General features: G+C 39.1%; 1 protein-coding gene across 1 annotated transcript; it reads right to left on the bottom strand.

Annotated features, from left to right (window-relative positions):
- Positions 1 to 7,223: 7,223 nt before the first annotated feature.
- On the bottom strand, positions 7,224 to 10,860 carry LOC149157016 (uncharacterized). The gene is made up of 3 exons (XM_089438980.1): positions 10,516 to 10,860; positions 8,351 to 8,460; positions 7,224 to 8,212 (listed from the first exon to the last, which is right to left on the bottom strand). The coding sequence occupies exon 3, from the start codon at positions 8,157 to 8,159 to the stop codon at positions 7,728 to 7,730; it is 432 nt and encodes a 143-aa protein (XP_089295106.1). The 5' UTR covers positions 8,160 to 8,212; positions 8,351 to 8,460; positions 10,516 to 10,860; the 3' UTR covers positions 7,224 to 7,727.
- Between the last annotated feature and the right edge of the window lie 289 nt (positions 10,861 to 11,149).

The following is an 11,149-nucleotide window of genomic DNA, read 5'->3' as shown; positions in this document are numbered from 1 at the left end:
AAATGGTATGGATGTTCTCCAGACTCTTGAAACTCTAGCATCAAAATTTCTTTATGCACCTCAATGGGAACAACGTCAAAGAAAGTTGATATTGTGTTAAAAGCAAAAGGTAAACCACATTTTATACCAACATTCCCACCACCACCTCATTGACTCGCCATTCTTTATTGAGGAGGCATGATCGAGGATGCAAGAGAATAATGTAGACAACTGCTTAGAGTACTCCACCCAAAAAAACAAGCAAGCGAACGAGTCACTACTCCTTCAAGACTAGAGTGAGAAACAACTAGGTCTTCCCCCAAATTCCATAGAAGAGGCCCAATTTCAAAAAGGATTTGAAATTCACCACAATCAATTGACATAACATACCAATAAACCCAACCCCAGACTGAGAGTCAAGCACTAAGGGTACCCACACAGGCTACAATAACAGGCAAAACCCTAAAGACAATTGACAACGTAAAAAGGATGTAGGCAAACTGAAGGAAACAAATTTGAGCCACAAATGACTTGAGTCTTACCCAATTCACTAGCTCAAAGAGTCTTAAACCGACCAACCGACTGAGAGTCAAGCACTAAGGGTACCCACACAGGCTACAATAACAGGCAAAACCCTAAAGACAATTGACAACGTAAAAAGGATGTAGGCAAATTGAAGGAAACAAATTTGAGCCACAAATGACTTGAGTCTTACCCAATTCACTAGCTCAAAGAGTCTTAAACCGAACAACCAGATAAATCGACACAACACCCAAAATAAAAGCCAACCCTTTACAAATAAAGCTAGAAAAACCTTTGCTTCAAAAATTTGAGCCACAAATGACTTGAGACTTACCCAATTCACTAGCCCAAAGAGTCTTAAAGCGACCAATGAGATAAGTTGACACAAAATCCAAAATAAAAGCCAACCCTTTACAAATAAAGCTAGAAAAACCTCTACTTCAAAACCAGAATGAGAAATGGCTTGGATACCAACATCCACAAACCAAAAAAAAACAAGGATAAGAAATACCTCTAAACTTGTTATCCACAAGAGGCGAATTAGAGTATATAACCACCAATTCGAAAACAAACCTGAACTTTGTAGAATGCAAATAGAAAACAAAAAACGCCAATACCACACTAAAAAAATAAAAAAATAAATTCTCTCCTCACTAAATAAATAAATAAATAAGGGAATCTCATATTCTAGTAAGGTGTATGTTTCAGGGTCATGTTATGTGTGTTTCAAAGTCATGTTATTTATTTATTTGTGTTAAAGAGAACTGATTGAGATGTAAGGTTCTTTTATTAGGTTAAATAAAGATTAGATGGATAATTCAACTTCATTCTTTAGCAAAAGATGATTAACTTAAAACATAATAAAGATTATATGATAATAGAGTGTTATTTTAAGGAGTAGTTTACCCAGGCCGAGAAATAGCCGGGTTTCGTTGCCACCCGGAAAAACCTCTGGCTTTAGCTGCCTGCAATTCCTCCACCCTCCGCGAGCTCCGCCCAGCTCTGCATTAATCTCGACGGCTCCGCATTAATCTCGACGACTGACAGGTACCTGACATACAGCCTGATTTCCATCGCGTCTTGCCGCGCGGGAAGTTAATTCAGCATGGAATTTGAATTACTCCAAAAACCCACGGGCTGCTCCCTCACCAATTCGACCATTCCAGGGTGGAAAAATCTGAGCAACTCTATCGAGAGCCTCACATTTCGCAGCAATGAGGCCCTGGTTGGAGAGCTCCCGTCTGAGCTATGTGAGCTGGGAAACTTAGAAAATCTGGTTGTGAAAGAAAATAACATGAAGGGTCCATTGCCAGAGGAGCTGCGAAGATTGTATAAACTGAAAAAGCTCGTTGTCAGTCGGAATCAGTTCTGTGGCCAAATTCCAACTTCGATTGGCAACTTGGAGAATCTGCTAATCCTGGACCTGAGTTTCATTAAGTTGAATGGTACTTTGCCTTCTGAAATTGGGGGCTTAAAATCTCTCATGAAGATGGATTTGAGCGATAGGGAAGATTCCGCTGGAGTTGGGCGATTTGGAAAATGTGACGCTGTTGGATCTTCGCAACAATGGGCTTCAATGGGCTTGATGGCAATCTTCCAGACATTGACGGACATGAGTAATTTGCAGGAGCTTTATCTAGGAACCAATCCTATTGGGGGCAATATTTCTCTAGCATGGGATAAGCTGCCAAAGCTAATGAGTTTCGATCTCTCGACCTCAAGATACGAGGGAAGAATACCAGAGTCTCTGGGTTCATCCAAGCAATTGCGATATATTGCTCTCAATGGCAATCGTTTCACCGGGGAAATCCCATCGAATTTGGCGGAGATTCATTCCTTCCTTGAATACATTATATCTCAATGGAAATAATTTATCAGGCACAGTGGTTTTTCCTGAGATCTTTTGCAGGAGATTGGGAAAGCGCCTGGCCCTGTGGAATAATAGCCCGGGGCTTTGTTATGAAGGCTCTGGTATAATAATTCCTCATGGTGTCAGTTCTTGCAGCTCTGAATCATCAAAGGCAGCAAGCCACCCATCTTCTCCAACTAGTTTTGTAAGCCCAGGCATAAAGAGATATGATGTCGAATATGTTTCTGTACTGCTGTGATTACTGTATGTAGGCACTCTAATGGCTCAACAGCCATAGATAAAAAACAGGCAGCCCTTATTTTGAAGGACGGATATATAATTTTATGCGTTCCTTTGTTCCTTTTTGTTATCGTTCGTTATATTAAGAAATATAAAAAAAAGTTCGGGGATACAAAATCTGTTTCATCTTTTTGTGTTTCTCTAAGTAATATTTGACCCAATCAGTCATTTGGTGATGATTTGACTCAGTTACTGCGACTACATGTTACCTGTCTGACCTTATTTTGCATATTTTTTCAGGAAAAGACTTGCTAATATATGAATTGACCATGGCTTTAAATTCCAAACTGGCCATGGCATTTTGGTGAAAAGTGAGGACAGTGTTTGATATAAATGTGAAGAATCACCCATATTTTAAGAGATTGTCAGTCTGTAACAGTAAACCCTAACCCTACTGTAAAACGGGAATTGACCATTGCCTTAAATTCCAAATTGGCCATGTCATTTAGATGGAGGAGAAGTCTGAGGGCAGGGTTTGATATAAATGTGAATAATCAGCCCTATTTTAAGAGATTGTCAGTCTGTAACAGTAAACCCTAACCCTACTGTAAAACGTATATTGACCATTGCTTTAAATTCCAAATGGAGTAGTCTACCCAGGCAGAGGAATTGCTCGGTGACTGTGTATCAATTAAAATACATGAAATAGATATAGTTAGTAACCCAAATGATAAGCATGTTCCATGTTTTCAGTAAAATGAAAATGATATTGAAGGGTAGCTTGAAAGAGACCTTAGATGAAGGAAATCAAAGCAACAACATTTTGTGGCAAAGGATTACTCTATTAGAGTACACATAGCTGGTAATATTGATTACAGAGTCTGAGTTGGTTAGAGCATTGCATCAGCCTCTGAAACGGCAACGGCCAAAACCTGCACACAAGTAAAATATATATAAATCCACTCTTCACTTCATTACTTTGTGAATTGTGACAAAGCAGAATCTTACATCATCTAGAGCTGAAGACTGTTTGGATACTGTTAAGTTGAGCTTCTCAAAACTTGACAGGGACGTTTCATCAAGTGCAGGGGCTAGATTATGCGTATCTTTGATGCCAGAACTGTATGTTGTCTTCAATTTCCCCACTCTCTCTGTTAGTCCTTCTGTAACCTTCGGCAGTATGTTATAAAATGACATTGTAAATGAGGACTGCTTATATTAACGAGGAAATGGAGCCAAAACCAAAAGTCAAATTCTTGTTTACAGTCTTGTGTTAACTGCTTTTTAGTAGAAACAAAAAGCTGCAATTGTTCTTCCATACTTCTTAGCTGTTGCTGTTGTGAGACTGAATCCGAAACCGATCTATGTAAGACATCCAGATGTTGTGAGTCCGTACTATCAGTGGTTGAACTCTCGAATATAATCAGTTGCATGATCCATATTGACCCTAGCACCATCATCTCGGAGTAGTCGAAAATCTAAGATTTGAATGAATTGAATTGTAGCAGAGTTCATAAGATTGGCACGCCAAGCAAGACTCAAAGCCACAGAAATAACAAGCTGCGTGCCCGAGCGATATTCGGAGCCACAGACCCAAGAGAGATCGAAGCTGCAGATGCAAATACAATTATTTTCACACCATGTTACACAGAGTTTGCCTTTGATTGAAATTTGATGATACAATCATTGATGAGGATATCACAGCAGTTGTATCGACTGAATACTATCCTAGTTCATTAACAAAGAAAATTGATGATATTTAGGTTTGAAACTTTAATTTAAGGTTTATTAGATTAGGACAATGCTTTGAGCAAAGATTATTGTACTGCTTATTAAGGTGTTTGAATTAGGTTTGACACAATGACAGTTGTGCAGTGGTACTCTGATGTGAAGTTAACAATACATAATGCAGGTTGTGAATTAATACGATAATAACTTTTAAGTATCTGTGGAGCCTACAGTAACATTGGAAGTATCCAAGATCTGAAGATATAATGTATGATGATGCATGTATTGAATTTTTTGAAGAAGGTGAGGATTATAATTAACATTGATAAATGCGATAAGTGAAATTAATGAAAACATTAAAAAGGGGTGGACTACTCTGAGAAATGCCTGTCAACTTACCCACCAGAGGAGGTTCCTTGAATTGGCAGCAGTGGAGCATCGTCTGCAACTTTGTAAACTCCATTCCCACATGGCAGCTAGAGAAAGACTTGTACCATAATGATCCCAGGCCAGATACAGTTCCAACCAGGAGGAATCTAGTTTGGGGTGTGATCCAAGCCCAACAACCGAAGGTCAGTTTTCTGATCACTGACAACTGCACCAGAAGCAACACATAGTATGTCCAGGAACTCTCTAATCAAATTAACTGAGGTTTGGTTGGTGTGAACAAATATTATAGACCATGGGTTATTGATGGTCCCCATGAGATGTCTGCATTTTGCCTAAGGAGGAGGGTGGCTTGTGGCTGATTGATATGGTGGTTCAGAGCAAGCCTGCAAGATTTTGGCAGCAAAATGATTGTGATGTGCTTGGAAGGTTCAGCCACTTGGCAGATTTGATTGAGATTATCTCTTCTCCACACCTTTTCCAATTTAGAGGTTCTTCTATGTTAAAAAGCATCTGGTCCACTTGGAAATGTGTTGCCAAATGTGTGTATTGGATTTATACCGGCACTGGATGCCATTGGGATTTGGTGATACAACCAAGCTGGTGCTGGAAGGGTCATGGCCAATGCTTTCTGGAGATTCCTCAGTATCAAGCTAGCAGGCTAAGCAGGCAGGGCATCTTATTTTGGAAGGACTTGCAGGATTCATATTCCAGATCATGGTTTGATTGGAGGGTGCTAGCTCTTGAGAAAGCTCTCCTTTCTTCAGATAGATTGACTATCTGGATCTCCAAAAGATGATCCCCTTGGAGGATTTGTTTAGGATCAACGTTCAGATGCCCTGTTTACAGAGAGTGGCACTGATCCTTTTGTAAGCAGCTACTGAACTGCGGTAAGAAGTAGCTGTACTTCTTGCTTCATCAGAAACAACCTATGGCACCAGTCTTAAATGGTAGATGGACCTCCTCATATTCAGAGACCAAGTGAATTCATGGATTACATAGTCTGTTCTGTTTGATTAAAAAATGTGAAGATGGGTTTACATGCAGCAACATGATGACAAAGATGACGATAAGCCATGTATGCATCTTTCGGAACATCTAATTTTACAAGGAATAAAAACTGTCATTTTTTTAGAATTTGCAAACAACAAAAATAGTCATGTTTTTTTCTATGTAGTGTGCAAACAACTGATGAAATCCCTTGAATTGGATTCCCATTTTCTGGTGGGCATTGATAAGTTGTTGCAGTCCAAGCTTTGTGTCACCTCTATTTTTGTACATGGACTGTGATTATGAATATTGTGCCTAAGTCCTATGTCATGTGGACCTTATAAAGGGTGAACTTAATGTATTGTAAATATTGTTTTAGTAAAGTTATGTAACCATGTAAAGTTTCCTACAGCAAGCTCAAGGCCAAGGCCCCATTAGTGAATATGATTAGCTTGGGAATATCTTTGCTTTCCTGAGTTGACAGGGCGTAGAGGTCAAAATAAAATGTGCAAGCAGATTCAAGGTGATTGCGGTTCTGGGTTTAGGAGCTTTATTATAACTGTTGTTTGAAAGGAGGTAATGGAGAAGCAAACAATGATGTTCATTGTTAATGGCGTTAATAATATAAACATTATGTATTAAGTGAGCATGATTATAATAACATGACAATATAGTTAATTATTGATTAGGTTAGTGAGGTGGTTAGACCACCTTAACTGTCTCGGGGTACTTTAAACTTGTGACAGCTGAGAACCTACCTGATTGTAACAAATTTGAGATAATGAACTCCTTTTCCTTGATTGTGCAGTTAGCTTGACTGTGTTTCTCTTGAAAATCTTTCAAGACTTCCTCAGTGTCATCAAGCTTTTTCTGTGAAAGAAAAATAGGAAGTGTTCTAAGTCAACAGAGTAACACAAAAACACCTGAAAAGTGCACAGAATTAACTTATTGTATGCTAGCATTGGGACTATTCATTCATACTTGTGTCATCTGGAGTTTATCAATCAAGTCCGCATTTGTTTGCTGGTGAGAAATATTCATGTAGGGAGGTATATGTGGGCCAAATATGGCAGTTGCCTTGAAATGTATTTGAGGGCTTATCGACAAGTCATTTTCATCATTGAAAAGACCATTCTAAAACATACATTTGTTCATTTGCCAAAAACATCTGAGAGAATGTTGGAGTCACCAAGAAACCATGTGGATAAAATTCTCAAAGGTTGGAAATAAAGATTTCTCTTCTGCAATATATTGTCAGACTTCAAATGAACTTCATTTGGCTTCCTGCCATACTCACAAGCTTTGAAAATTGACTGAAACTGTTTTCTTGAGAATTGCAATATAGATGATATCTTTTATGTGAAATTAATGGATGGTTCTGAAAATGACACATTTTTTTACAAGGATATTTATATAAAAAAAAAATCAGTTAATCCGCTAAATTTAACCCTTAAAAAATCCATTTACATCGATAAGAAGCCTGAAGTCCTTAATTTATGGCAGTATTATCTAATTAAAGCAAGGGAAAAAAAACAGAAGAAACATGTTGTCATCTATCTTAGAGATGCTTTCTTGGCAATACAAGATATGGCCATCTCTAGTAGAGATGATTCAAAAGTACTATCTCAGAGCTACAGGCACGAGATGGTGCCATCTTTCTATTATTGAAAATTTGAATCCTCATCATAAGCAGCAGAGAGTGACTGCTACTCTGAATATCTCTATCTATAGACCATTTCTACCTTATCTCTAGTATGGAAGCAGCAGGTGAGCAGAGCGGAGTAAGAGAAAAGGGCTACAATTGAACAAGGTCAAGCAACACCTCTTCCACTAGCACTCCAAAAATTGCTAGCTCTATGTTAACCCCTACTTCCTCTGCTTCCTCTCTGAATATTTTCCACTCTTGTCTCCCCCTCTTAAAGTCTAGCTCAACAATCCTGTCTGCATGACTATCGGTATCAATCTCTTCTTTCCATGCAGAAGAAGGAGATATTTGTCCACATATAATCTTCTTTACCAATTGCTCCTGAGCCTACTGTTGCTGTTCTCTCAGCCATGGCTCTACCCCTGCCATAAACCCACAGCCATGGCATTTTCTGCTTGACTGTAACTCTTCATTCACCCTATGAAACAGAAGCTTGTGCGCCTGCCTTGCTGCAACTAAGGAAGGATGATGAGAACCCCATAATGAAGTTAATGGGGATGCAGGAGGAAGACTCTCTGGAATTGTTTGAGAGAAATGGACATCTTGTTTCATATGATATTCTGTCCCCACATCTTCTTCCCAATCCATTTCGTTATCGTGACTTGTACAGGGGCTTGTCTGAGCTGATGATGATATATCAGTAGAATCAACATCTATACCCATGCTCTGTGACTCGTCCTCCTCTGTACAATTGCCACTTTCATCTTCAGATGAATCCTTCCATGATGCTACTCTCTTTTCCAAAAGAAGAGGGTCCATGTAAGCAAGCTGTTCATATGCAGAAATTTTTTTAAGTAGCTGTCGTTTGGCCCCTGCCATCAAAACAAAACTTATCATACTCAAACTGGCAAAATTGGAGGGAACTAAAAACAACACCCATAAAAACAATAAACAAGATGTGAATGGAAAGTAAAACGAGACAAAAGATTGAGGATGGCTTTAGAACTTACTCTGGATAGTAGCATATGTATTTTCAAAGCCTGGAGTATCCTCAAAAGGGGAGTCCAAGACAGAAACCGGACTAAGTTGTTCAGCCTCTTCAAAACAACCAGTCTAGGGCCTGATGAAATTAGAAAATAGTTAGTTGGCAATAATGCTGAATAAGAATTGCCTGATTTATGCAGGATAAACCCTACTTCAACAAAATTGAATTGGCTCTATTCGAGATGACTGTTTTTGCTTCTTTTTTCTTCTCTTGGTTCTTTGATGTTAATTATTATGTCCCTCTTGAATCCCATCATTTTCTCTGACCAGCCTATAGGTTGAACATATCCTACCTAAGATCTGAAGTCTTTCTCACTCTGATAGATAAGAACACTTTTCATTCATCTTCATTTTCCAACTTTTATAATTGGAGACTACTGGAATCCTGTTTGTTGCTTGTGGGCCTTTATGGTAATAACAGGTAAAGGATTCTTTCTGGTTGTTTTTTGAAAGTGATGAGATTATTGTTACCCTTCTTCTGTCTGCTAATTGTTCTCATTTGGCAACCTCTGAGACAACGTTGCTAATGAAATGGGTTTGTTTTTCACTGATTCCCTTTTGTTAATCTTGACCCTGCGGACCTTCAGTTCCAAAGCATGTTCTTGTCCACTTTCTTAAAGTTTAGTAACCACATTGTTGGTTTGCTTCCTCTCTTTTCAGAGTTCTTTATGCAGGCTGCTCTGTCTGAGAGTATCCTAAGTACTGATCTTTAACTTGTTGATGAGAAAGGCCATTCTATTTGTTTCTGTGAGAACCCTGTCTGAAATCCTAATTGAAGAATAGTTAATCATGATCATTAGTGTTTGGAGAGAAACCCAAATAGTCCTGGTATTTTAAGAATCAGTGCTGAGGACATATTTTGTGTTTTCCTTGAGGCAATCAGCGCTTTTTATGTTTTCTTTTGGAAAATATGATTGATCGCTTTAGCTCTTTTAATGAAGCGTGCTGAATCATTATTTTTCTTTTTCCTTTGCAGTTCTGGAAGCCGAAGAAGAAGCAAAAAAGTATGAGCGAATTCATCTATGATCTCCCTACTATTTTTTATGGACATATTTCTGTATATTTATAGAGTCGAGTCTCTGGATGCTTCTGCTTAATAAATTGCTTAATAAATTGTGTCTAGAAGGAACTGAGTTTTCTTATTTCATTTACACTGGGTTAATGAACTTTCTATCAATATGGACTGACAAAATTGTTTGGTTTTGCGTTCTTCTGAGTTTTGGTTCCATTGAAAGAGGATCACCAACATGGAAGAACCGGGCAGAACAACGCAAGAAACAAGTCAGGGCCACCCCTAAAAGGCCTTTCAGGCTACTGACAGAGGTATAAACATGTCCCTTCTGATTTGTATACTCTTTCTTCTCATCGACATAATACAGTCAGGGTCACCCCTAAAAGGCCTTTTAAGCTACTGATAGAGGTATAAAGTCATAAACATAACTCTCCTGATCTACATACTCTTTCATCTCATCAACCTAATACATTTATGGTTCGCTCAATTGTACATATATAATTCATTTTATAACACACTGTGAATTCCATGCACTTCAAAGCTTCTTTGGCTTCCATTTCATTCCTGTGTTCTGTCCAACCCAAAGCTCAAAGCGGAGTGCCTGTTGCCAATAGGCACGAACTGCAATTTTTCTTCTGTAACTACTGTTTTTCTCAGCTAAAGACAAATCGTATCTTAATAATTAACTCAGACATTAGTCCCAGTACTGGGGTTTGTGCAGGTTATGTGGGAAAGTTTGTCATTTCGCAGAGCTCCTGTATATAATCTCCTATTTCTTCGCTGAGTTCGTACTCTTTCTGAATCGATCACGGGAATCGGTCTTGGAATCTTCAACGAAGCATTATCTAAAAATATAATTACAGAGAAAAGCTCTCCCAGACACTAAAATAAACTTGTTTTAAGTTCAGTGTCTCAATGGGGATGGAGGGCACGGTTAGGGTTAGGTGAGTACTGTTTGTGATAATCAGGATCATTACCCATGTCCAATTATGCGATCTGTCCAACCCAATTTTTTCGAGTTAACTTACAATACTCAAACGCTTAGAGCGATGGCAAATTTTAAACTTGAGTTTTCATCTAGTTTATTAAGAAACATAGTTTGCAGGAACACTCTCTGACCTTTTTATCTGAGGACACAACAAATCTCAGCAAACGAGGCCACTCTCTGAATTCGATCCCAGCAGCAATCACCAACAAACCCCAAACGTTGAGCACGCAACTGATCGCTGGAGCGTAGAAAGCAAACAAGGCCACTCTCTGAATTCGATTCCAGCAGCAATCACCAACAAACCCCAAACGTTGAGCACGCAACTGATCCCTGGAGCGTAGAAAGCATAGCTTAGAAAGCGGAGTGAGTTTTCCAGAATGCCGGGTCGAATTGGTGAGTGAGTTTTCCAGAATGCAGGGTCGAATTGGTGAGGGAGCAGCCCGCGGGTTTTTGGAGTAATTGAAATTCTATGCTGAATTAACTCGGCTGGAGCTAACCAGCCATATATTGGGTATTTAATGTCCTCAGAACAGCTCGCAACTTAGTTCGATAATACGAGAGCAAGCAAATATTAATTAATGCCGAATTTGCCCGCTCCCGTGTTAGCGCTTTAAGTCGCATGCTGCTCTGAGGGCATTAAATACCCAATATATGGCTGGTTAGCTCTTTCCAATTAACTCGGCAACGCCTAACCAGCCATACTTAATGCCCGGGGATATGCACGTTGGTTAACGCGATAACACGGGAGCGGGGAGTTTCGGCATT

The sequence above is a fragment of the Pinus tabuliformis genome, chromosome 9 (assembly GCF_031772625.1).
Source record: "Pinus tabuliformis cultivar Carrire ecotype Pingquan chromosome 9, CPIR1, whole genome shotgun sequence".
In the NCBI taxonomy this organism is placed as follows: Eukaryota; Viridiplantae; Streptophyta; class Pinopsida; order Pinales; family Pinaceae; genus Pinus; species Pinus tabuliformis.
Note: the sequence above shows the minus strand (reverse complement) of the source record. Positions and strands in the feature narration are given on the sequence as shown.

Excerpts from the sequence above, each read along its gene's own strand:
- LOC149157016 (XM_089438980.1), bottom strand. The coding sequence starts at position 8,159 with ATGGACCCTCTTCTTTTGGAAAAGAGAGTAGCATCATGGAAGGATTCA.